The sequence below is a fragment of the Myotis daubentonii genome, chromosome 11, assembly GCF_963259705.1.
Source record: "Myotis daubentonii chromosome 11, mMyoDau2.1, whole genome shotgun sequence".
NCBI lineage: Eukaryota > Metazoa > Chordata > Mammalia > Chiroptera > Vespertilionidae > Myotis > Myotis daubentonii.
The window spans coordinates 78,777,392-78,804,503 of NC_081850.1; the positions used below are offsets into that span (position 1 = coordinate 78,777,392).

The following is a 27,112-nucleotide window of genomic DNA, read 5'->3' on the forward strand; positions in this document are numbered from 1 at the left end:
TCTGCTAAATCCAACTCATCTCCTAATTTCTTTGTCTTACTAGGGGCAACACCCCCGGCTAAAGAGTCCAGCCAGCCGGACACATTCCCGTTTGGTGGGGGAGGCAAACCTTTCTCTGAGGCCGTCCCCGAAAGCACATCTCCCTCCGCAGCGACAGCAGCGCCCACCACCACCGGAGCCGCCGGTGCTCCCGCAGGAGAGCCAGCTCCCCCGGGCAGCAGGCCTGCGGCCCCTCCTGGAATCGCTCTCTCCACCCCTCCCAGCAAGTTGGAAGCGGCGCCATCTAAGGCAGGGGAGCTCCTCTTTCCACCTTCTCTGGCGGGCGAGACTCTGGGGAGTTTTTCAGGACTGCGGGTCGGCCAAGCAGATGACTCCACAAAGCCAGCCAACAAGGCTCCCTCCACCAGCCTGAGTAGCGCACAACCAGCCAAGACTTCCCTCATCTCCTCGGGGTTTAACTTTGGTGGCCCTGCTGCGCTGGGGAAGCCTGCGGAGCCTCCCTTGACCTCCTCTGTGACTGCCACCACGGTGGCACCAGCAGCCAGCACCAGCACCAGCAGTGCCTCCGCTGGTGTCTTCGGCAGTCTGCCCCTCACCAGCGCAGGCGCCTCGGGGGTCGTCGGTTTTGGCGGGTTATCTCTGAGTGGCAGCAAGACTGGTTTTTCATTTGGAAGTCAGCCCACGAGTGGGACAGCGCCCCCATCTGCCCCACCACCGGCCACTACTGCCACTCCCCTTCCCACATCATTCTCCGCCTTGTCGTTCAGTGGCCTCCTCAGTTCAGCATCTGCTCCCACCCCACCTGTGTCTTCTGCTAAAAGCACAGAGGAGGTGACGTCCCCATCTTCGTCCGAGAAGCTAGGCACCAGTGAGGCCTCAGCATCAGCAGCCTCGCTTCTGGGGCCACAGCAGTCAGCACCGCTTCCCCAGGCTCCTCTGCAAACTCCCGACCCCGTGAAGAAGGAGCCTGTTCCTGCCCCGCCCACAGGCAGCAGCCTGGACCCCACCGCACCGAGTTCCAGTCTCCCAGCGCCTTCTGCAGAGGCTGCGGCAGCAGCCACCGGGGTCCCTGACGTCAAGACGGAACCAGCTTCTCCCTCCCTTTCAGTGCCTGGGCAGCCGGCTGTCACCGCAGCTCCAACCCCGAGTGCAGGCCCTGTGACCGCAGAAGCACCAAGCCCCCCCCCCACCGCCAGTGCTGCTTCCAGCGCTGCTCCAAGCCCCGCTGTGGACTCCGTGGCGTTTGGCACTGTCACTTCTGGTTCCTCTGTCTTCACTCAGCCACCTGCTGCCAGTTCTAGCTCCGCTTTCAGCCAGCTCACCGGCAGCACGGCCTCCACCCCCTCGGCCACCCCTGTGTTTGGGCAGGCGGCAGCCAGCACCGCACCGAGCCTATTTGGGCAGCAGACGGCCAGCACAGCCAGCACAGCCACCGCCACGCCGCCGGCCAGCAGCTCGGGGTTCGGCAGCCCAGCTTTTGGCACCTCGGCCACAGGGGTCTTCGGGCAGACGGCCTTCGGGCAGGCCCCGGCCTTCGGGCAGTCGACAAGCAGCCCCGCCAGCAGCTTCTCCTTCAGCCAGCCTGGCTTCAGCTCCGGGTCCGCCTTTGGGCAGTCCGCGTCCTCCCCTTCCACGTCCACCAGCGGGAACGTCTTTGGTGCCTCTTCGAGCGCCAGTAGCTCCCTCTCTTTCTCTTTCGGCCAGTCTTCTGCCAACACCGGCGCGGGGGTGTTCGGCCAGAGCACCCCGCCTGCGTTTGGGCAGAGCCCAGGCTTTGGACAAGGAAGCTCTGTGTTTGGTAGCACCTCGGCCACGACCACAACAGCAGCATCCTCTGGGTTTAGCTTTTGTCAAGCGTCAGGTAAGAATTTATGGAAGATTTTTATCTTATTCTCCTCTGTAGTATTTGAAACATTTGCAACAAACCAGTACTACCTTTGTAATTAAAGGGAAAACCAAAAAAAAACTGAAGTCCAGAAGGGAGTGAGGGTGCTGTTGTCTAGGGAACGCCTTTGGCCCGATCACTGTCGGTCCAGTTCTGCTTCTCAGCAAGTTCTCTCCTATCCTAGCCACCAGGGTGCCAATTTCATGGGTAAAAAAAAAAAAGCTTAAGGTCAGCAAGTAATGAGTGACTCAGAAATAGGAAATTTTTAAGTCAGAAGGCACTTTGGAGGTTATTATGCCCAAACTGTCAGGCGGTAGGCAGACTGATCCCTGCAGTGAGTGCTTGCAGACCAGCACTGCACTCCTCCCAGGCCACACCCTGCCAGCCGTCTGCTTCCTCCACTCAGTCTTCCCGCCAGAGGGCAGATACCGACATTTGAAGTTTGGTCTTTTCTGTTTTCAAAGTTGTAATTTTTTTTAAAAACCCGAATCTTAAAATATTTAAAAGTAAAACATAATCCTCCCTATTGCTTATCTAATTTTAGCAGCTCCTTTTACTTCTAAAAGTTAGTAATAGGCAGACCAATTTGAAAATCTTTTCCTAAGCTTCTGATAGTTATCTTATGAAAGGCAGTTCTTCCTGGAGCAGGCTCTGGGGGGGAACAAGGATTGTTGATTTCTTGGTGGGCAGGAACTGCTAACTCATTCCTTTGTGATAATTGATTTGAAAATGGTTCCTAGTTTTTTAGAAAGGAAATCTTTTCTTGTCTTTCTTCAACAAATGTCTGTTGATCTCCCACTACATTTGGCTACAAGGACACAGTGTGAAAGACAGTTTTAAAACCCACCTGATGGCCTGTGAAGAGGCCAGGTGGCCTATGGGAGTGATGGGAAATGTGATAATGTGGCCTAGAGGTGGGCAGGGAAGAGGCCCTGTGAGTCTCAGAGGGAGTCGGTGTTTAACACTATCTCTGGCGCATCCTTTGTTCCGTCAACACTTGAGAGTCCCTCATACACACTATGATCAAACTACCTCATCATGATCACAAACCTCTGAAGAAATCTTCTTTCACACAGTAGCTACGGATTGGTCCCTGCGCAGTCCCTCCACCCCGGGCAGGAAGGGAGACTGCCTGAGCTCCCCACCTCGACCAAGGACAGAAATGAGAATGGAACTCCTGTACTCTACTCCTTATAGGGTGCTTGTGATAACATACAGCGTTGCCTGGTCTTCCCAGGCCTTGCTCAACCCAGCCCCCAGCCATGCTGTGCCACTCCGAAGAAAGATAAACTGCCCGGGATGAATCTGGTCTTTGAGGTTGGAGGAAACCAGGGAGCAGAAATGTTCATGACGTTCAGCCATTGGGAACACTTGTTGGCAGTGAAGTCTAGGGAACAGCTGCTCTGAGGGTACCTTCTTGGTGCCTACCCGCTGGGGTTCAGTAGAAGGGAGGGTTCAGCCCTTGGGACTTTGGAATTTATACTATTGTAAAGTGTTAGCAAAGCAAAAAGATCCTTATCTACAAATCAGTTTCTTCATTTCCTAGATAGGAAGCCAGATTTTATTCATGGGTTGATTTATTGTTGGTTATCTTAGCATACCTAAAAGCCATTCTAAAAAACAAAACAAAACACCACTTTGATGTAAAAGACTTCCAATTTAAACTTTTTTTTTCTTTTTCTTTTACAGGTTTTGGGTCCAGTAATGCTGGTTCTTTGTTTGGTCAAGCAGCCAATACTAGTGGGACAGTGTTTGGCCAGGTAAATATGCATGTTCTCTCCTTTCATGTCAACTACACCCACCCCGTCCTCGTCCCTGCATGTACTGTAGTCGGTCTGTGTTGCCCACCTAACCCAGGAAGCAGCCTGAGTGCTTCTCAAGCCCCGCCTTCTTAGCTCATTTAGGGACACAGAAGTCTCAGCCTCTGATTCAAGAGAATCACCACAGTTTTCATCCTTCTTTGAAAGCACATTGCCTGATTTCCATCCGTCTTCCACCTGCTCTGTTAGGCCAGGGGTTGGCAAACGAGGGCCATGGATTAAACTCACTCCTTGGCCCTGATTTTTGGTTTTTTTGTGTGTATTTTTTAAGGTCATTGACCTAAGAACAGTTGTTACCTTTTCAAATGGTTACTTAAACAAAAAGAAGGAAAACATGCTCCTTTTGGTGACCTGAGCTAGTTCAGTTTGTACAGCTAGTGGCTATCTGTGCTGGGCTTTATACAAGTGACTCCTGTGGTCATTAGTACTTCCGAAGGCACATGCTGTTACTGTCCTCACGTGACAGGTGAGGACACTGAGGACCCAGCGAGGCTGCTGCACCCGCTTCAGGAGGCCTTCTGAGGAAAGGCCCTCGGACCGATTGGAAATGACTGTGACTTTCTGAAGGGGGTTGTATTATCCCTAGTTCATCAAGTGGTACGCACATTCTTTGTTTTGTACATCTTCAGTAAGAGATTTTCTGTGTCGTCGTCTTCCTTTGAAGACGGAGCCCTTGCTCCAGTCAGGGATCCTTGGCAGAGAGAGGTGAAACCTCTAAGCTCCGGTTTCCGGTGATGGCGGTTAGAGCATTCAAATCACGCTCCCACGGAAAACAGCTAAAATACTGGGTGAAACCACAGTTTTTAAAGCACTGATAAGCTGACAGGGTGTTTTGCCACGTTAAAAGAAAAAGGGCACCTCTGGAAGTGAGTGGAGCACAGAACCCAGTTTTGCCCTGAGAGCATTTACTACTATAATTTGAATTTCCTATTTTAATAACTGGGAAGGGTACAGGAGCAGAAATCACTAACCAAGCTCTGCACAAAGTGAAAGGCCTCAGCATGCGGGTGGCCTGGCGTGGTCCTGGGAGGGTGGTGTCTGCAGGTGCCTGGCAGAGCAGCAGACACTGAAGAAAAGTAACTTTACTCTCAGCCTCAAATCATTAAATTTATTAAAGCACAGTTAGCATACAGAATTATATTAGTTTCAGGTACAGTTACAACATAGTGATTCAGCGTTTGTCTATCTTACAATGTGCTTACCACACTGAGTCTAGAAACCATCTGTTACCACATAAACTTGTCACACTATTATTAGTTATATTCTCCTCCTATCAAATAACTTCTAAGGACACTGATTTCCATGCCTAAATTAGTCATAAAGGGAAGCAAGGAATTATGATCAAGAATAAACGTCGGACATACATTTGCAAAGACTTCCTAGACTGTAAAACAGCTGTGTTTTACACGTTTAAAAGAAATGCAAGACAAACTTGAAAGTACCAATAAAGAATAGGAAATTGCAAGAAGTGTCATAGCAGCTTTGAAAAAGAACCAAATAGAACTTACAGAAAAATATATAACAAGTAAAATTTAATACCAACAGAATAGACCCAGGTGAAGAGAACAGCCATATACTAGACCAGGGGTCAGCAAACTTCTGTGAAGCACCAGGTAGTAAACATTTAGACTTCGAGGGCATAATATGTTTCCGTAAAGCTTCATTTACAAAAACACAGCAGATTGGATTTGGCCTGGGACTATAGCTGACTGACCCTTGAACTAGAAGGTAGGTCAGATTAAGTTATCTGGTCTGCTTCATGGAGAACAAAGAAAAATGGAAGATGCAAAAGAAAGTAAAAATCCTAAAAGAGGAAATCCAAAATACATTTAATCTGAAGGAAGAGGAAAAAAATACATGGTGATATTAGAAGAGAAAAAGACAGAAATTTGAAAACAGCAAGCCACGGATTCAGAAGTCAGACAAATGCCAACCAGAATGTATAAAAGAAAATTGATTCCAAGATCTATCATAGTTAAGCTGCAGAATTACAGAAATGTTAAAAATACTCAGAGACAAAAAGACAGGTTACTTTCAAAGGAGTTGGACTGACAGCTCACTTCTCGGCTGTGACAAAGCCAGAGACAGTCTACCTAGCAAAAAATATCTTTATAGGATGTCATGGAATCAAAGCATTTTTTCAGACAGATACTGAGAGAATCTATGCCTGGAAGGCTTCAAGGAAATTCTAAAGAAAATTAGGCAGAAGGAAAATCTGACCTCATTAAAATGACAACTTTCTTAATTTTAGTATAAAACAAGCCATGAACCAGGAAAATTGTAGCATATAGGACCAAAAGAATAATTGTATTCAGAACATATAAACAGTACAAATCAAAAAGAAAAGACAACTATACCGCCACCAACATGGCTAAAATGGACAGGGCTGACAATACCCAGTGTTGGTGAAGACGGAGAATGACCAGGAGCACCCACATGTTGCTAACATGGGGTAAATTACCCTTTGAAAACCGCCTGGTAGTATCAAGATTAGATACACAAAATCCCTGTTGGACCAGCAAATCCACTTCTAGGTGTGGAGCCGATGGGAATGAGTGCCTTTGTTCAGAGCATGTGGTTAGAATGTTCATAGTGTATTCATAAATGCTACACATAGGAAACAGCCCCCATGCTTCTTGCTGGAGAATGGGTAGAGTCACTGTGGTGTGTTCATACTGTGAAGGCTGGAGAGCAGTAAAGACAACCCCAGCAGGTCCAGGGGTTCCCAAAGGCGTAGACGGAGTTGGGGAAGAAGGAATGACACGGAGACAGCGTTCAGTTGATCAGCAGCCTAGCCAGGATCTCCAGCCAAGTTCTGGTCTCGATCTCCAGAGAGGTTCTGCAGGTTCTCCAGCCAGGTCCAGTCACCAGGTTCTAGTCAGGTTCTCTTGCCATGTTCTATAGTCAGGTTCAGTCCAGGATCTTTTGCCATGTTCTCTCCAGCGAAGTTCTTCTGTCTCCAGGCTCCGTGTAGGTTCTGTCTTCTGAATTCTGTGTTCTAAGTTCTGAGTCTTTCTGTCTTGTTACAACTGTATTTATACCAGTTGATTCAATCCTATCAATCTCTATTACAAAGGTTAGGGCGTTTCTTATCTCCATTCCAGGGAGAAAAGATTATGTAGTTTAAGCATGATTGTTCGTAGTTGAAGTGATTAATTACCCGCCTGGCACTTAGTTGAGGGGTTTTATTCCCTCCCTAACTTCAGGGGAAAATCCCTACCTGGGGATTCAACCTTTCTCGGAGAGGTGACCTTGGTTAAAACACAGCGCCAAGAAGGTGAGCAAATATATTAAGAACCGTATGCCATATATGCCAGGTCCCTTGAAACAGCAAGGATGGACCGGCTCCCAGCAAAGTAGCGCTCCTGTACGAAACAAAGTGGGTGCAGAAGCCGGACTCGAGAGCACATACTGTTGGTACCCAGAGGCACTGAGGGCAGGGACCCCGCAATGGCCAGAAGGCAAAAACCACCCAAGTGTCCATCAACAGATGACTGGATAAACAATAAGATGATACATAGACAATGGAATATTACTCAACCTCCAAAAGGAATGCAGGCCTGATTCATATTACATGTGGTAGACCTTGACTGCGTGATACTAATTAAAATAAGCCCCTTTTAAAAGAACAAATGGTATAGGATTTGACTTATATGACATGTTTAGGATCAGTTCATTAAAACGTAATCACTTAAAATGACTACATAAATGGAGAATTATTGTTAGGAGTATAGAATTTCTGTTTGAGATGATGAAAAATTTCTAGGAATGGATAGTGGTGATGGTTGCACAACACTGATTGTACTTAGTGCCAATGAGTTGTACTCTTTTAAAGTGGTAAGTTTTATAATATCTGTGTTTACCACAATAAAAAATAAACATAAAGGAGCTAAAAAAATTATTTTCTAAACAGAAAAAGAATAGGTAAATTTATAGAACCAGAAATTAGACTAGAGATTACCAATGGCCAGGGGAGAAGGGAGTAGGGGAGTTACTACTTAATGGTTACAGAATTATGGCTGTGGTGATGAGAAAATGTTGGAAATAAGTCACGGTGATGGTTATACAGCATTGTGACTAATTAATGCCACTTGAGTTGTATATTTAACGTAGTTAAAATGGCAAGTTTTATGTTACATATATTTTTTGTCAAAACCGTCGGATTATGTACTTAAAATCAGTGAGTTTTGAGGTATATGAATTATATCCCAATAAAATTGTTTTGTTTTAAAGAAACAAATTAGGGTCTGAAAGATGTGCAGGGACAACAGTCATTTTTTGAGTAAAATCTCCCTGTCCACCCTCCCCCACTTCTGCTGAGAAAAAGGAAGTCAGGGTAGGACTAAAAAACAAAAGAACTTGCAGCCTTGTACTCTCCTTTGCCTGGAACTGTTGAGCCCAAATGCTGCAGCCCAGCTGCCTCCTGGCCCCAGGCTCAACGCAGAATGAAACCCAGAACCTAAGCCAGGGGTGGGCAAACTTTTTGACTCCAGGGCCACAATGGGTTCTTAAACTGGACCGGAGGGCCGGAACAAAAGCATGGATGGAGTGTTTGTGTGAACTAATATAAATTCAAAGTAAACATCATTACATAAAAGGGTACGGTCTTTTTTTTTTTTTTTTTTTTTTAGTTTTATTCATTTCAAACAGGCCGGATCCGGCCCGCGGGCCGTAGTTTGCCCAAGGCTGGCCTAAGCCCTGAGCCAAGACAGGGGCTTAGTGAGTCCGAATGATTGCCTCCTCACTTGAGGGTACAGAGGAAAAGGAGGGCTCCCTCTCTCCAGAAAAAGCATGAGGTGTTCTTCAGTCACCACACACTGTGTCTTTTATGTACAAGATCAGTATACCGCCCCCTCCCCCAAATAACTTATGAAGGAGCAAAAACAAAAAGGGAGTCATTTTGGAAATAGCAAGAAATAAACTATCGATGATCCAGACAATTGGGACTATCAGGCAAAGACTTTAAAATAGCTGTTGTACTCCAGGATTTACAAGAAAATAAAGGATGTTTGATTAGGAATCTCAGCAAAGGGCATAGAAAGCAGTGGTCTGTATCTGAAGTTTACATCTAGTACCTGAAATATGTGATTAGGCAGGTTAACAGCAGAGTGACTACCACAGAAGAGCAGGGCATTTGAAGACATGTCAACAGAAATTATCTAGCATGAAGCTCAGAGAGACGGAAAAAAAAAAAAAAGAACATAGAGGCAACAGTATCAGGCAGTCCAATGTGTCTGTAATCAGAGTCCCAGAGAAGAGAAGACAGAATGGGACAGAAAAAAAAATATTTGAAGAAACTATGGCCAATCTTTTCCAAATTTTTTGAAAAATAGGAATCCACAAATCTAAGAAACTGCGAATCCCAAACAGAATAAATACCAGAAAACCACACCTAGACACATCATAGTTAAGCGTCTGAAAAACAATTTTTAAATTTGAAAGCAGCTAAAGAAAAAGAGGACATATAGGGAAACAATGGATTGTGTGGCTTTGACGAGATACGAAATGTATGACAACCGTAGCAGCAGTGCCTTTGCAACCTCGGATAGGCCAGTGGCTCTCCAGCAGCACCAGCTCGCCCCCAGGGGAAGTTCACAAGCACAGTGTCTGGGCATGTTTGGTGCTCATGAGTGGGGGAGTCTCCTGGCATCTAGCGATGCTGCTCAACACCCCACAGCCTCCAGAGCAAGGAATTACCCAGCCCAGATGTCAGCAGCGCCATGTGAGAAGCCAGGAGGTAGACAAAAATTTCTTAGATCACAGAACACGCTAACCATAAAAGAAGAAAATGGAAAAACTGGACTTCAATAGAATTACAAACTAATGCTCATCAAAATCTTGCCATAAAAAGGAAAAGGCAGGGCATGGACAGGAAGAAAATACAGTAGGTTTACAGTTTTCCATGCGGAAAATGATACACTAATTAATAAATAACACAAGAGTAAACTTTCACGTACTCACAACTGTAATATTGCTTTTGCCCCACCCATGTGTAAAGAACTATAAGTCAAAAATAAAAAGACAGCCCAGTTTTAAAAATAAACAAAATACTTGGACAGATACTTTACAAAAGAGGGTATGTGAGTGGCCCATAAGCACATGAACACTAGCTCAGCATTGTTAGTCATCAGAGAAATGCAAATGAAAACCACAGTGAGACACTCCCTCACACCCGCTAGAATGATTGAAATTTAAGAATAAACAGTCGCATGTGGAAGAGCGCTAGAGCAGCTAGCTCTCCGAATGCATTGCTGTGCGAGTGTGACCGCGTGGTCACTCTGGCGAGTCACCTGGCAGGTCCTTCATCAGTTAAGTGCACACTGGTGTCATGGTGTAGCCATCCAGTCCTGGGTATTTACCCAAAAGGAAAGAAAATACATGTTCACAGGAAGGCTTGTAGAAGAATGTCCGCGGCAGCTTTGTTTATGGAGACAGCCCAGCTGTTCCTCCCCCGGAGGCAGTAGCACTGCGTCCTCTCCGCGGAGCGCTCAGCTGCAGAGCGGGAAGGACTGTGCGTGCGGCAGCTGGGTGACCTCAGGAGAATATGCTGATTCCAGCAGGTCAGCTGGGCAAGAGGAGGACCTCACAGGCATCCCGATTGGAAAGGCAGCAGGGAGCCATTGCAGATCATGTGCTGGGGAAATCCTAAGGGATCCAGTGCAAAACTATTCGGACCATAAATGGGCTCAGTGAGTGTGTAGGACACAGGATCAATATATAAAAATCAGTTATTTTCCATATACTTGCATAGGACCATCTGAAAATTAAGAAAATTCCATTTCCAATAGCATCAAAATTAAAATATTTAAAAATAAATTCAACAGAAGAAGTGCAAAACCTATTCTGAATATTATAAAACGTTGTTTAAAGGCATTCACGATGATATAAGTAAATGGAAGAACATCCCGTGATCGTGGATCAGAAGAGTATTGTTGCAGTGACAGTGCTTAGCAAGTATATATAGAACCACAGCTGGCCGGATTACCAGTCACCAGGAATTCCGTGTAAGACAGACCCAAGTGCCTGTTTCATAGAGGGATTTGGCCTTTATTAACACTTTAATTTCAGGTTGTTTCAAAGACTACGAAAAGAGTAAAGCAGGGCAGCAAATCAGGAAAAACGGTTTGGAAATGTCTTCCTGAAGAATTCTCATGAATGTCTCTTATATTTGTTTCTTCGAATTAGATTCACATCATGTCCACACATTGAGATTGGTTTATAGGTCTCGTAAGTCTCTTTCCCTTTGATTTTTCCTCATAATTCAGTGGTTGACGAAGCAGGTCTGTGTCCTCGAGTCCCCTGTGGTCTGGTTGCTGCTCTGCCCCAGCAGAGCCTCCAGCCCCTGCTCCTCTGCCCTCTGCTGCGGCCTGTGGAGTGGTGCTGGGTCTGGGGCCTGATGAGATTCAGGTTGGATTCTTTTCTTTTCGCATTTGAGGCTGGATCTTGAACACTAACTCCCTACTTCATGATATAAAGGAATTGTTCGTTTTTCAGACATGATAATGGTATTATGGTTATGGTTTTTGTTTTACAGATTTATGTAGGAAAATCAGTAGATGAAATGATACCGGGTTTTCTTCATACTAATGAAGGATGAGGGGAAGTAAAAGGAGGTTTAGGGAAAACTCAGGTGGCTCTGAGTTCATTGTTGAAGCTGGGTGATGGGTATATGGAGGGTTCAGTATACTCTTCTGTCTGATTTTTGTATGTGTTTGAGAGTTTCCATAATTTAAAGCTTTAAAAGCAATTATTTTTAGCAATTAAAATTCATTGGATTCTCTCTAACCCAATTATGAGGATGTAATAACTGTCCATTCACTCAAAATGCCAAGGGAATGAATGAGCTAGGAAGAGTAGTTTATTGCCCTTATTTCGTAAGGGAGACTTGTGCACCATCCACCCTGCTTGCGAGGGGCCCCTGCAAGGTTCTGAGACAAGCAACCCAGTTCTGAAAGCCCATCGTATTCTACATTATCAGCCAAGGGGGTCATCTCACACCTAGCTCTAATATTAATGGTCCCTCAGATCTGGCACTGGTCCTTCTAGAACCAATTTCCAGACAGAAATGAAGTGCGGTGCCTGACACAGCTTTGAGTCAGCGCACCCTAAGTTAGTGTCCTCGCGTGCAGGATCTGCGCACTTGGACAGAATTCAGCTGTGGTCGTCATTTCAACAATGGAGCTAATTTAAGCCTGTCCCTGCAGCACTGGGAAAGTCATTATGAAATACAAGTGCTCAAACTGAGAGAAAAGACAGCGTAGTCACTGAGCAGCAGTTGCTGATGAGTTCAGCCAAACATGAGAGGAATCGAAATAAGGTGCCCAGGATAGCCTAGAAATGTCTCCACACCTTTTCACGTCGGGGAACTCTCGAGGGTGGTGTTCCTGCCTCTGGCATCGTGTCAGCAGAGACCGCAGGCAGCAGGGCAGAGACCTTTAAAGTTCCCACCCAGCGTGGCTCAGTGGTTGAGTGTCGACCTATGAACCAAGAGGTTATAATTTGATTCCCGGTCAGGGCACATGCCCAGGTTGTGAGCTCCATCCCCAGTGCAGGGCCTGCAGGAGGCAGCCAATCAGTGATTCTCTCTGGTCATTGATGTTTTTGTCTCTCTCTCCCTCTTCCTTCCTCTCTCTGAAATCAACCAGTAAATATATAGAGAAAAATTAAAGTTCCCACCCACCATAAGTCATGTTTTCAGGGGCCTGCGAGTGTGGGCTAGCTGAGCACTTTGATGTGCAGGAAGGCCCTGTGCCAGAGCCCAGCTTCTCTGTGGTGGCGAGAGCATCCGCACCAGAACTAATCAGACCTCTGCTGCTTTTCCGTTCATGCCAGCTGTGAGCGCCTCCTGTCCGCGGATGTGGCCTGCCGCTCGGTGACCTCTCACCCTGCCTGCTTCCTGCCCCTGTTATTTTTCAGCAGTCGCCGTCCTCCAGTGGCAGCGTGTTCGGGTCTGGCAGCGCTGGAAGAGGGGGAGGTTTCTTCAGTGGCCTTGGAGGGAAACCCAGCCAGGACGCAGCCAACAAAAACCCATTCAGCTCAGCCAGCGGGGGCTTCGGATCCACAGCCACCCCAAGTAAGTAGAGAAAGTTCTCCCAGCCCCGCCACCCCAAATGCCAGTGCCATCCTTGTGGTGTTATCAATGCTTCGCTGACAAGTATAGGACGGAAAGGTCTAGAAGGGCCTTTTAAAATACCTTACCCCCATGACTTCTTGGCCTTTGACCTAAGATCAAGTGTCAAATATCTACCCCAAGGCAGTGTGATCTGTTGGATTTTGGTTTTTATTTTTATTTTTTTTTAATGACATGTCCTGTATAATCATGGAAAGACATCAGAGCTGCAGGGAGGGGGTTGAATTGAATTAGATTGAAATGACTTGGGATGGATGTGGGCAGACAGGCCTAGTGCAAGCGGCCGAGCATGCTGGGTATGCTGGGGGCAGGGCACGTCTGGGTCTTCGTTTGTGTCACACTCTGAATTGACTCTCAGTCCAGCTGCTGTCAGAAGTGTCGCTCGACAGTGGAAGCCTTCGTTGCTTCTTTGTCTTATTTCAAGTGAAGCCGCATCTTTCTGCTGGCACTTCCTTCTCCACCTCATTGTTAAAGCACTTTATTGATCTGTCTCTTCATGGTTGGAAATGAAAGAAATTTATTTGTTTAAATATATATATTTATATAAAATATATATACATATACATACATACATATATATATATAAAATATATATACATATACATACATACATATATATATATCTCCATCCTGCTGCTGATGGGGCTGAGAGGGGAGGTTGGGAACCTGTCCTCTTTGTCTTAGCTTCGCTCATGCAATATGCCATACAGAAGGCTCCTCTGTGAACCGAGGGCACATGCCCCATGGACAGAACAGATACTTCCTCAATGCCATCAGCTCCTGTAGCTAAAACAAAACTCCTGAGTCCCCTGGAGTCCCAGATCTGTTATTTTGAGGTCGCTGTCCGACTGGAAGAGAGCTCATGGTCAAGAGACACGTACCGTACCTTTTCATCGGTAACATTATGTCATTGGAGGTTTGGTTCTGCAGCCTACAGTCTGCCAGGAAGAGTTTAGAATCCTAGAATGAAGAGCTTTTAGAAATCGAGTCTAGTAGCTTTCAAAAACTGATTCTGCAGATGAACTCGTACACAGAATCCTGACTTGCAAGACAGAAAAAATTAGCTGCTCAGAAGCGGGGGTCGGAACCAGAGCCACACTCGGGTGTTTCCCCCTTCCCAGCTGTCAGCAGAGCTCAGGGCCCCCTGCACAGACTGAAAGCACGGTCCTTGCACAGCACTCTCCCTTTCCAATCAGAACAAGCTCAGAGTGGCTCAGTGATTTCTTTGTTTTGGGTTTTGTTTTTTAAATATATTTTCATTGATTTCAGAGAGGAAGGGAGAGGGAGACAGAAACATCAATGATGAGAGAGAATCATTGATTGGCTGCCTCCTATATACTCCCCACTGGGGAGTATGGCCCTCAGCCCGGGCATGTGCCCTGACCAGGAATTGAACCGTGACCTCCTGGTTCATAGGTCGACACTCAAGCACTGAGCCACACCTGCTGGGGTTTTTTTGGTCACAAAGCCAGAAAGTGGCAGGTCTGGAATTCAGCTACATCTTACACAACGTGCCAAACAGCCTCTGGCACAGAACAGGCCCTTGGTAACATGCTAGTTAGAAATGTGGGTTTACCCTCTAGGCAGGTTATTTCCTGTGGGATTGTGTTACTAGCCTATTGCATTAAAATGTAGGCAGGTCAAATCCTTGTAAAAATTCCTTGCCTTCTGGCTGATTCATCTCCTAATGCCACAGCTCTTACCTGTCAAAGGATTGCCTTCTCCCTGAGGGCTGGGCCGGCTCAGGAGAGCCCGCTGTGCAACCTCTCCCAGCTCCACGCTCAGCGACAGCAGGGAGTGTTTGTTTACAGTGCAAACTGGACGGTGGCTCCCAGCCTGTTGTTCACTGGCACGCCTTGTTTCTAATTCTGTAATTCTGGTGTAAAATAAGCGCATCTATTCTTAGCACCAGACACCTGCTGGCCTTCATCTCCTGAACATGGGCAGTCGTTACCCAGCAGTTCACTTGTATGCCTCAGGGAAGTTTAAGTGCATCTGAAAGGGTACAGGAACCACTTAACTTTTTTTTGCTTTTAAAAACCAAGTGTGGGATTGGATGGTGATAGGGACAGGAGCCTCTGTCGCCCCCGAGGACCAAGTACAGGATCAGAGGCCCCAGAACTAAGGAAGCTGCTGCAGATCACCTGGGCAGCCTCTCTCCTTGGGCGACTGCAAAACTAGACACTTCTGAGCACCACTTCCTCCCTGGGCTGTGGACGGTGGTCCAGGTTCTCCCTGCCTCTCAAACAGCCCTTTCTCTTTCCTTCGGTGTCTCTGTCATTGTGGGGCGTGTTCCCCATCGTCCTAGGTATTACAGTAGTCTCCAAACGCCCCTGCTTCCAGTCTCCCCCACTGGGGTCTGGAAATCCTTACCAGAGAGAGTGGCTTAAGATTACGCTCTTATTTTGCCACAATCCCTACTCAAACCCTTTGGCAGCATCCCGCCAACAATAGCATAAAACCCAGCTCCTTCGACTGAACTGCAGGGCTCCTTGAGCTGGCTCCAACATGCTTTTCTTTTTTCTTAAAAAAAAAAAAAAAATTTAAGTGATTTTTTTTTTGAGAGAAAAACATTTGTTGTTCCACTTATTCATGCATTTATTGGTTGCTTCTTATATGGGCCCTGACGGGGGATCAAACCCATAACCTTGGGATATCAGGATGACGCTCTAATTAACTGAGCTCTCCGGGCAGAGCCCCAACATAGTTTTCTGACTTCGATTCAGTTCCCCCAACACATTCTCCCTGCTACTCCCTCCACGCACCTGAACCTGCCCGTCCTTTAATGGTGAATGTAAGTCCCTTCCTGTGGGCAGCGTGGCCTCAGGGTCACAGGGGCCCGCAGTGCCTCTCCCTGTCGGAATCCTGGGGCCCTCGTGTTCTGTTCCTTGACGAGACATGGAGCAGAAGGGAAGTGACCTTTATTGATCACCTACTGTGTCTCTGGTCTGGTCACTTCTTACAGTACTTTTAGATGTGGCCGTCTCCATTTTGGATGCGGACTTAGGGAGTAGCAGTGGCAGAGCCAGAGTTCAGTCTAGATGTGTTTCCAGGGCCGCCTCCAGCACGTTGCCTCCTGGGCTCTGGCTGGCCTGGCAGTGTGACGTCAGCCCTCCCAGCTGTGCTCGTTGCTCCTGGCATCACACATTCCCCGTGCAGACACAGCATCTGAGCACACATCGAGCTTCCAGCAGTTCCCTGTGTGACATTAGGGTCAGCCCTCAGGAGAGACCGGAATGCGTGATGACTGAGAACGACGAGCTGTGAGCACCGCATGCCGAGGCCCTGCTCTGTACAGGCTTCTTCCCGTCTTCCCCAGAGACAGGACCAGGGCACGCTGAACTTTGGGGTCATTTCCGTCCACCCACGTGGCTTGTTGCCTGTGAGGACCGACTGCCTCCCGAGTATGTCTGAGGACATGGATGGCGCCGTCCCCAGCACCTTTCTTTCTGTCCAGGGGCCTGGGAGGCTCCTGTGAGGATGAAGAAGCTGACAAGAATCTGTTGGGCGCACAAAGCTCCCTGCACACCTGTCTCTGAAGAAAATACCCTGAACAGTGTCCTGGGCAGGCGCTTCTCCAGTCCCTTTCTCAGTGCGTGTTGTCCTCGTGAGTGCCCGGAGCCCTGCCGAGTGGACAGGGCCTGGTCCCTGCGATGATACTGACATGGTGATGTTAGGTGATGCTAGTATTTTTGCCAAATCAAAGACCAGTGAGGATCGGTGTGCCCGCAGCGGGGGCGGGGCTCAGAGCAGACGCCCGTTTCACCTGCACTGCCTTCCCCTCGCCTGCCTCTCCCCTCCAGCTGGTCGTCCAGTGGCTCCGCGGAGACCAGTGTTCTTACTGGCTAGCTTCCTCACAGGAACCGTACAGGGAAACGCTGTCCCAACAACCAGGAGAGTCTCTACCACATTTTCAAGAACTAGAGACTCTAATTTGGGAGCCATAGGAGACAGCGGAGAGACACGTAGCCACAGAAACAGCAGCAGATGTTGGTTCTGCCGCTTTGTGTCAGAGCAGCTCAAATAATTCCCGAAAATTCCCTACACCGGGCTTCTTTGGAGACTGCAAATGACAGCTGCTACAACGTGCGGGTTGTGTTCTCGTTATCTTCGCAAAATGGGAGGGATTCATGTTCCGCAGCTGACCTACTCTGTCTTACTGTATTGACCATGACTGGGTGTGGCCGGAGGAAGAGTCAGAGACGGGAAGTTGTGCTGCCTGAGGATCTCATGTGCCAGACAAGGTGCCCTACACACCCACCTCATTAACTCCTCACTGCAGCTCTGCGTGTTCACAGCTGCTTTCCCCGTTTTCTGTGTGCGGGACGGGGGCGCAGGAAAATTCAGTCCTTGCCCAGCATCATAGCTATGAGGTACTCAAGCCAGATCTGAATGCAGAACTCGTGCTTGTTCCATTATAATATGCTATGAACAACTTAAAGACGGAGGAGTCTTAAGGAGATAAGGGATAAAGAAGCCCAAACACGCCCTCGCTGGTTTGGCTCAGTGGATAGAGCATCAGCCTGCGGACCAAAGAGTCCCGGGTTTGATTCCAGTCAAGGGCATGTACCTTGGTTGCAGGCTTCTTCCTGGCCTGGGACCCTGGTCAGGGCTCCTGCAGGAGGCAACCAATTGATGTGTTTCTCTCACATCGATGTTTCTGTCTCTCCTTCTCTCTTCCACTCTCTCTAAAAATCAATGGAAAAATATCCTCGGGTGAAGATTAACAAAAAAAAAAGAGAAAAAGCCCAAACACGTCTGAATGCTCTCTGGCCTCGGAGTTTAAGTCTCCCAGCATTGTCCCAGTAAAGTCATTTCACCTCTGTATTTGGAGTTTCTCCAAGAGGAGATCTAGCCCAACCTTGCACGTGTATTTGTTTGCTGTTTGAAATTTTGCATCATTAGCACGAAGGTGGGAAATTGCAGTCCTCTATTCTTGAAACACCAAGTTAGAGGAATGACTGAGACGCATGTTTTCGTCTCCAGTGTCAAATGGACTGCCATTAAAGGAGTCAAGGGTGACCTCCCGTTAGCTCATCACGGGAAGGACCAGACTGTTTGAGGGGACATCCGCAGGGGATAAATAACCCTTGAACCCCCGAGAGGGTCAACACTCCCACTGTCAGGGCCCAGCTCTCAAACTGTCAGCAGCAGTTTCAGAGCGCCAGTGGCCATGTGGCCTGAGGCTCTGTTATCAGTGCCTGGAAATTTGGGCTGGCCGTGTCCCTGAGGTGAGGCTGCTCACTTCCTTATAATTGAAGCATTAACAGTCGAATCTCACACGGTGGGATCAGCAGCAGAGCGAGATGAGGGCCTTAGGTTGACAGGTTAGTGGTGGACTGCCTCTTTAGGCAGCTGACTTTGAGTGTGAAGGACTGCTCTCCACTCCCTCCCTTCCATCACCTTCACTGAGCTCCTGATTGGGGGAAGCCTGGCGTTATGAAGCTGTACTTCTCACATGGGGGCATAGACTTGGCTCTCCTATACCCACCAGAGCTTGTCATTGCAGCCTATTTATGCCTCTGCCTTTAGGCATCGACCTCATTTCAGGATAGCTTCTCCCTGCCTTCTGTGGGTACAAACTCATTTTATTTTTTACTAGAGGCCTGGTGCACGAATTTTTGCACAGGTGAGGTCTGGCTGTCCCATCCCAATGGGAGCCGATCGGGGCCGGGCCGGCGGCAGTGGGGAGGGGATGTGGGAGGTGGGCCAGCGGTGGGGGGTGGGGTGTGCAGGAGGTTGGGGGTTGCCGATAGGGACCCCATCCAGCCAGTTGGCCACCGCAGTGTGCATCATATTGTCCGGCCGTTCCGCCGTTCGGGTCACTTGGCTTTTATATATATAGATGATGATGATGATGATTATTATTATTACTACTAATCCTCACCCGAGAATATTTTTCCCATTGATCGAGAAAAACACATCAATTGGTTCCCTCCTGCACGAGTTCCAACGAGAGCCCAGGAAGGGGAGGAGTCTATAACCGAGGTACATGCCCTTGACCGGAATAGAACCCGGGACCCTTTGGTCTGCAGGCCAATGCTCTATTCACTGAGCCAAACCGGCTAGGGCTACAAACTCATTTTAATAAAACACCCGTCTATATGTGGTAGGGAAACGAACAAATACTTCTCACCCATCTTGGTTTTAGTAGTTAGTTTCCTTTCATTGTTGGAGCGGACTTGATGTGTATTTGAAGGAGTGATCCACTAGATAGGCATCTGGAACTTAGTTGAACTTCTGAGAAAGAGGAAATCAGACTGGAAGTCTTGCTGGCCTCTTTTCCGGTCTCAGAACATCCCTGGCTCCCGTCAGATCAGAGGTTGGAGCCCCGGAGGTTTTGTTTGTCCGCTGTTCTCTGAGCAGACTGGGCAGCAGCCAGCGTGCCAGACTTGACAGTGAAAGCTGCGCTGGAGCCATGTGCTTGGTGTGGATGTGCTCACATAGCATTCTGGCGTGAGGCTGCGCTGTTGGTCCCCATGGGCGGGCGGGCCAGGACCGGCGGGAGCACAGATGAGTTTCTGTGCCTGAGAACTGAGTCGGGAAATTCTGAGCCTGGACACCCACGTAATGAAATCCTGCCTTCAAGACCCACGCAAATCGGAGAAGGCGTCCATTGCTCTTCCTGGTCACTTCTCCCTTCTCCCAAAACACCCAGCTGAGGGTCCTTCCTTCTCTGTTGAGAAGTAATTGAGGACATTCTCCTCCCTCTGACCTCCCTCATTCTTTCATTTCGTCAGATACGTCTAACCTCTTCGGAAACAGTGGGGCCAAGACGTTTGGTGGCTTTGCCAGCTCGTCGTTTGGAGAGCAGAAACCTGCTGGCACCTTCAGCGCTGGAGGAGGAAGCGTGGCATCCCAAGGCTTCGGGTTCTCCTCTCCAAATAAGACAGGTACTGCGGTCCTGCCTGCTGAGGCTGCGTCGTATGAGCTCAGATGCAGAGATGCTGGAAGGAGGGAGCTCTCTGGAGAGGTTCTCGAGGGAGTAGGATTGGCGCGTGGATGAAGTGACTCCCACTTTATTTGTATTTTTATTGAGCATCTACTATGTTCCTCACACTGTTCTAGGTCTCCTGAGAAATGTTAAACAGCACAGAATGCATATTCTGTAACCCTTAAGAGAACTTAGAGTCTTCTTGGGGAAGAAAACTTAAACATTTAGCAAGTGCAGGTTGACCAAAGTAAGGGAACACAGAAGAAAGTGATCACTAAAATCTAAACATGAAAGTGTCCTGAGTCGCTCATTTGCTTGGTGCCCATTTCCTGTCACAGGCCGAACAGACTATTTAACTTCTGTCCGTATCATTTTGCCTTCTTTCCCAGTCACTTGTTTTTTGTTTGTAATTGAGTATAATAAACAAGTACATTAGATATACAGTACATGTACATATACAATATTATATATGCACATATCATGAGTTAATTTTCACAGTTGGAAAATACCCATGTAATCAAGAATAGAGAACATTGCCAGCACTACTTCTTATCCCAGCATTACTTTTACAGTATACATTTGTGAATGGTGACTTTTTATAATCATGCATTGCATTCACAATTAAAATTTTTAAAGAACATTGTATATTTAGACACAAAAACATATTTCGTTTCTGTCAGCTGCCTCCTCTGTCCCATTTCTGTTTCTGGGATCTGCATGGATCTGCCTTCCTGCCCCTGTTGCATGGACGTTGTGTGAAAGGATTTGTTTTAAGGCACAAGGCAAAGGAGGAATGTTTGTTGAGAAAGCGGTTCCTTCAGGCAGGCTCCCAGGGCTGAGCGGCAGGACACTCCCTCGCTCGGATGTGTGGGAGATTGAAATTCCGCCAGTACCAGGAGAAGGTCCCACCTGGGGACCAGATGTGAAGGTGGCTCGGGATCCCACCTGGGGACCAGATGTGAAGGTGGCTCGGGATCCCACCTGGGGACCAGATGTGTAGGTGGCTCAGGATCCCACCTGGGGACCAGATGCGTAGGTGGCTCTGACTCAGGACCGCCTCCATTAGCATCTGGAATCCACCGCTTGGAGCACAGTCACTGTGGTTTCCATAATGCTCTGTGCACCTTTCCTCAGGCCTGTGGCCCGGCAGGTTTGCCTGGTGGTCAGTTTTGGATGCTCTTTTCCTAGAATTTAAGATGGACAAGAAATGGGCATTCCAGCTCTATTTTGCCCCAACCTTCCCGGCAGTGAATGATTTAAAAATGAAAGGGCTACAAACTCATTTCTCATTAACCAGGCAAATACTATTTGACTAAGAGATTTTAGTTCATTAATTATCAAGACTGTTTTTTTAGGGAACCTGATAATGTTTTCTCTGGTATGTTTTTCTTATATATTGTCTCTTATTCTGGGATCAGGTTGTTGATTGGAGAATCTGATGCTTTTAATTTTTCAATCTTAAAGAAAATGTACCTCCCTTTCAGAATATCTTTTTCTACTTGATTTTTTGCCCCATGAAACCACCTAGTTCGAGGACTGGAACAGAGAAAGCCACCAGGCAAATACAAGAGCTGAATGAGCGCGTGACCAGGAAGGGAAAGTGCGGGTGGGAAGCCTGCTCTCCTGCTTCGGGACTTCGGGAGCTGCTTCCGTAGGAGAGGTGCCTCCGAACATCAGCGAGGCTGCTTTCTGCCAAGGGGCCAGCCTTCCTTGACTGCTGGTTTGAAGGCATCTCTGAAAAATTCCAAAAGTGCCCATCCTCCCGCCGAACGATTGCATTCGGAACTATGCTGCTGGAGATACTGGGGTGGGGGGGCAGGAAGGACAGGCTTAAAATGACTGGGCTGCCACCCCAGTCCATGGGGCTCACCCCGCTGCTCCTGTGCCAGAGTTGCTGGGTTAGTGGCAGTGGGGGGAGGGGGGCGCACATACTGGTTAGATGCTAGGTGGTCTTTGAGTCACTCAGCCTTGTTCTAGTCCCAGCTGCACCATTTACCTATTGGCTAGACTCAGACACGAGACATATCTTCACAGCCTCAGTTTGCTCACCTGTGAAGTAGGGATTCCAGGTTTTTGGGGTGGATTAAAGCAGACTGTTCTACAGTAGCTGGCATGTGAAGGGCCGTCAGTAAACCAGATATTTCAGTGTCATTGATTATTAGTACATTTCTGTTTCTTCGGGGGAAGAAAATCGTGAAAATAAGGCATCTAATAAAATCAAACCCCGCGAGTCGATCTTCAGAAATAAGACCAGGATGACTGTTCTCTTCCTGGCGCACTTAGCCGTGACCCAGGCGTGGGGAAGTGTGTGCGCTTGTGCTGGTGTGTGCTCATCTCCTCCTCTCCCTGCAGTTTACTTTCTGTATCATTGTGACTTCTCATTTTTCACTCCCCTTCCACCAAGAAGCCAGCATAATATGGAGTGCAAGGCACTAGACCCAGCCCCCAGCGTGTGTCTGGGAAGAGAGTGTAACTGGATCTGTGGTCAGTCCTAAATAATTCAGCGGCAGGGTTTTTAGCGCTTTTTCTTTTCCAGTCTATTATATTTGTAACCCAACAGTGCCCATTAGCATAGCTTGGAATTTCACTCAAGGTTTTAAAAGTCAGGATGTTAACCCAAACGTGAGCCTTAGCAAAAAGTTCTTCTCAGTGGAGCAGCCACTACAAATGGTCCACCGGCAAATAGCGGCGGGAAGAACAGCGAGCTAGACCTGCAGCTGCCCGGCCCTCCCGCTCCAGGGGCAGAGGCTTGTGGTGGGATTCAGGCCAGGCTGGCCCTCTCGGCAGATGCGCTGTGGGCTTCACTTTCTGAAAGAGGCGGGAAGAAGCCAGGTCCCCTCCGGCTGCTTGCGCCTCGGCCGCCATCATTCCCTTCAGCGTGTGGCTCCAGGTCAATACTCATTTTAAGAAATATTCCCCCTTAAGGCATGTTTCTTGTACTATTTTGTTCATTTCATTCAGCAGACTCTCACTGAGGGTCTCTGGATTGCCAGGAAGGATTTCAACAGTGTCTCGGGGATTGGAGACCCTGCCCGGGCAGGAAGGACAGTCCTCTTCCCGCCTGCTGGCATCTCGGCCAGCCCAGCGGCCACCCGGGCACGCCTGTCCCTTTCCTGTGGGTGGCCGCCCGCCAGCCTGTGTTCCGTGAGCACAGTCCGGGCCTGTGAAGGGGGCCCTGCGCGGACGCTTAGCCGCTCACTCTGCTGGGCCGGCTGGCCGTGTGAGCACAGCTGGACACTGACCACTGTCGTGCGGCAGCCCTCCTCCTGGGAAGCCATGCGGGTGCTGCTTTATGGGGGATAGTTCCTGACCCCAGAGAGGAAGCATTTCAGAAATTCTCTGGACACACAGAGAGAAGGACAGTGGTGAGAGACGGGAGAGCCATTAGCCGTAAATAAATAAAAGGCCTGGCTGAGCGCCAGCGCCGAGCCGCTCACCTCGGCTGTCACCCATTCGTTCTCCCCGAGAGGGACTCGAGCGCCCGAGGCTGTGCCTCGCCTGCGGTGCTGAGTGATGACCTGTCTGTCATCTCTGGCCGCGGGGAGGCATTGAAGTTTCTGAGGACGGTTTCACCATGAGGAGTCTCCACACAGTGCACCCAGCAGGAAGGGACCGGAAATGCGCCATGTTGGTTCCGGGTGTCGATCTGATTTGACAAGACTTGGAGCTGACAGACCCAGCTTACCTCTGGGAGGGACCGGGGAGCTCAAGGCAAATAGGGGGGTCCAGGGAGCTCTCCCGAGCAGACCCCAGCCCTCTGCTCGAGCTGGAGGGAGGCGACTTGGTGGCTGGGTTTGCTTTGGGTTTAATTGGTATTTTGCTGCTAGAAGGGGTGTTGCCCTTTGCTGGAGGTCTTTGTGTTTGGATTCTAACGTATTTTCCCTTTTTTCTTCCTCTTTTGATTTGGTTTCTCACTGCTCATTGTCTTCTCTTCCTGTCTCCTCCTTTCTCCCTGTTCTGTTTGTTTGCCTCTGTTTTGCTCAGGTGGCTTCGGTGCTGCTCCAGTGTTTGGCAGCCCTCCTACTTTTGGGGGATCCCCTGGGTTTGGAGGGGTGCCAGCATTCGGTTCAGCCCCAGCCTTTACAAGCCCTCTGGGCTCGACGGGAGGCAAAGTGTTCGGAGAGGGTACTGCGGCTGCCAGCGCAGGAGGATTCGGGTAAGCCCCCAGGGAGGGGACCCAGGGACCCCACAAGCTCAGGCCGAGCCACTGTGTGGAGCAGGGCTAACGGGGCCCGGCTGAAGGTTTCCAGTGTGACATCCCCGAGGAGCCATGGCCGTGCCCTTGGTGCGAGCCCTGGTCTCTGGCCCCGCGGACATCGGAGGCGTCCTCGCTGCTGTTTGAGAGAGGCCGTCTCGGCGGCGGGAGTGGGCGGTGAGGACAGCCGCGCTGTTCGTGCGTGTAGGTGACACCTCACCTCGGTGTGAGAAGCAGACAGGGTCAAGGTCCAGGAAGTAGGCGAGTAAATGGGGCGGGGGATGTAGATGAATGGGAAATGCTAAAATGGTGGAATAAAACTGAAGAATTATTGAAGACAGAGAGAGCAAAATATGTAGTACCGCTTCATTTCCAAGCGGCCTGCAGTGTCCAGACGGGCACAGACTCACTGGACAAGCTGGATTGCGCCTCGTGGGCCTGTCATTGTTCCCCGAAGCAGAGGTGCTTGCTCTGGGCTCTGGCTGCTGGTTCACACCAAGCACGCGCCCTCGATTCATGTGTCCTGCAGCCCGAGACCACGAGGCTGCCTGAGGCTCGGCCGCAGGGGCAGCTGGCGCTGACTGTCGGTTCCTCCCTGGCCCAGGTTTGGCAGCAACAGCAGCACCACGTCCTTTGGCACCCTCGCTGGTCAGAACGCGCCCACCTTCGGGTCGCTGTCCCAGCAGACTTCGGGCTTCGGGACCCAGAGCGGGGGCTTCTCCGGCTTCGCATCGGGCACAGGAGGTAGGCAGACAGCAGATACCCCTCGCCAAAGAGGTGAGCGGTTTACCTGGCTTTCGGCATAGTGTTGTCAAAGCTGGAAGTACTTGAAGGGCAGGGTGTGGGGGCTTTTGGTTTTCAGAACGTTGTTTTCTAGGTTTAAAGTAGACTTTTAACATTGTGTCATTTTTTACTAAATATTTCTCAAGATTTGAGAACGCAAGATAATAATCACCTCACTAGATACTCGTTCAGAAATCCAAGCCAGCAAACAAACAATAAGGTGTAGAGACCTTATTCACGAAACGCCTTTCATTTCGTTAACGCCCTGCTGCTTCAGGACTGGAGCGTCCATGCTCTGCTTCTGTCTGTGCCACACACTGCGGCTCAGAAGCCGGCGCCTTTACTCTTGGCAGATAAGACACAAAACTCCAGGAGCCACTTGCCCAGCAGTGAGCCGCAGAGCCAGGCCCAGACCCCCGGGCCTGCTTCTCTGGCCTCACGGAGAGGGGGAAGCAAGTGGGCGGGAATGGAGAGAAAGCATACTTTCCTAACAAAATGGGTCTGTGTGTCACAGTGGGGCTACGTGAGGGGCCCGACCAGAGACCCTCTGCCCACCCCGGCGGGGAGGAGGGAGGAGCCCTGGGGACATGAGCCAGCCCACCTTCCTGCCCGGCCTGCAGGAGGTGTTCCGTGGGGGTGAAGGGAGGGGGTCTGGCCGAGGGTCCACCTTGGTCTTTCAAGTGTATGTGTGTTTTAACTTCCCCCTGTCCATCTTTTCCAGGATTCAGCTTTGGATCATCGAACTCGTAAGTATCTCCAGTTTTGAGTCATTAAATAGGATGGAAGAGTGAGTGGCCTGGGAAAATACTGGACCACTCAGTTTGCTCTGTGTGTACACTCTTCCTGTTTAAAAGCTTATCCTGGAAGCATGGGGCTCTGCAGCAGGTTTGGGCTTTTGTGGATTTGCCCATCTTGGCAGGGATGTGGCAGGAGGTGCCAGGTCGCGCCTTGTCCAGGGCCATGTGCAAGAGAGGGAGGGGCCTTCCGGTCAGCAGAGCCTGGAAGGCAGGACTGGGTTCCAGGCCCAGTAGCCTTATTTTGTGATCATCACTCTGCTTTGGTGGAGAATTGGATGACAGTGAAAATTCAGGGCCTGGACTTGGCGCACAGGCAGTCGCGTGCCGGAAGCTGACCTGCCTCCCGCCCTTCTTTGCAGGTCTGTCCAGGGCTTTGGTGGCTGGAGAAGCTGAGTGGGTGTCGTGCTCCTTTCGGTTCCGTGACCATCGGCGTTCTCAGCTCTGGTCACTGAGCAGCAGCCCTGAAAGCGGACATTCCCGTTGACACACCAGACAGACAGAAACACCTCGGCAGATGCGCTTGGTCTTTATTTCATGTTGCTTATTCCCCTCTGCCCCTGTTATTAAACTGTTTGGTTTGTTTGCATACAAAATGTAAGTGGGGGCTTTTTGTCTTCATTTTTTAAAATATATTTTTATTGATTTCAGAGAGGAAGGGGAGGGGAGAGAGAGAGAGAGAAAAATATCAATGATGAGAGAGAATCATTGATCGGCTGCCTCCTGTACGGCCCCCACTGGGGATTGAGCCCACAACCTGGGCATTGTGCTGTGACCTCCGGTTCATAAGTTGATGCTCAGCCACTGAGCCACACCCACTGGGCTGTAAGTGGGTTTTTCAGGTCACAGTCAAGGACAGAGGTCTCCTTGTTTCTGTGGCTCTGAGAAGCTGGTGCACCTTCCCTTGGCCAGCAGGACGTCTTCAAGGACAAGTCTCCCCGTCTGCTCAAACCCAGGGCTCCGCACAGGAAAGAGACTGATGGCCGCTTGTCACCTTCCAAGGCAATAACTCGTACCCTCCTGTGTCCTTTTTGCTGTTGGGTATCGGGACCCTCGGTGCCTGCTTTTTGACTGGGTGGCGGGGAGAAACTCACGCAGGCGCCAGCGGAGTTTCGGAAGAGGTTGTAGCCCCTTAGAGGTTAGGTAGCCGGGAGGCAAACCTGGAACAGACCAGTGGCGCTGATGCCCGCGGGGCTGTGCTTGGAGCAGGCCCAGCTCATCTATTGGCCCTTAGCGCCGTGTGTCCCACAGCTGATGTCTTCTGCTCCGGAGGCGAGGCAGGCGGGTGATTGAGAAGACAGCCTTTATCTCCGTAAGTGACGGTGACATTGGTCCACACACTGGCCCACTGTTAACCACAGGGCGGTGACCCTGCGCAGGCCCGGGGTCGAGGAGACGTGCTACTTCCTGGTGTCACAGCAGAGTGTTGGCAAGGCCGGCCCAGAGGTCCGACCTTCAGTCTCCACAGTGCCTGTCGGGCGGGGTCTCAGGTCTGGGCTATTTTCTTTCTTAGGCGGTGATATTGCAGTGGCTGACAAGGGCCCCCTCACAGCAAAGTAGGTGTGGGATCC

The 27,112-nt window shown here is 49.3% G+C and overlaps 1 protein-coding gene across 3 annotated transcripts in view; it reads left to right on the top strand.

Annotated features, from left to right (window-relative positions):
• NUP214 (nucleoporin 214) overlaps window positions 1-26,142 on the top strand; it is an 84,379-nt gene extending 58,237 nt beyond the window's left edge. For 2 of the 3 annotated variants that reach the window (XM_059658344.1, XM_059658346.1), the window contains 8 exons: window positions 44-1,861; window positions 3,575-3,645; window positions 12,622-12,778; window positions 19,576-19,728; window positions 23,754-23,925; window positions 24,569-24,708; window positions 25,469-25,493; window positions 25,904-26,142. In XM_059658344.1, the coding sequence (XP_059514327.1) occupies window positions 44-1,861; window positions 3,575-3,645; window positions 12,622-12,778; window positions 19,576-19,728; window positions 23,754-23,925; window positions 24,569-24,708; window positions 25,469-25,493; window positions 25,904-25,937 (2,570 nt within the window). In that variant the 3' untranslated portion in view covers window positions 25,938-26,142. The remainder of the gene's footprint in view (window positions 1-43; window positions 1,862-3,574; window positions 3,646-12,621; window positions 12,779-19,575; window positions 19,729-23,753; window positions 23,926-24,568; window positions 24,709-25,468; window positions 25,494-25,903) is intronic. The other variant, XM_059658345.1, reaches the window with a different exon arrangement.
• Window positions 26,143-27,112: the final 970 nt, after the last annotated feature.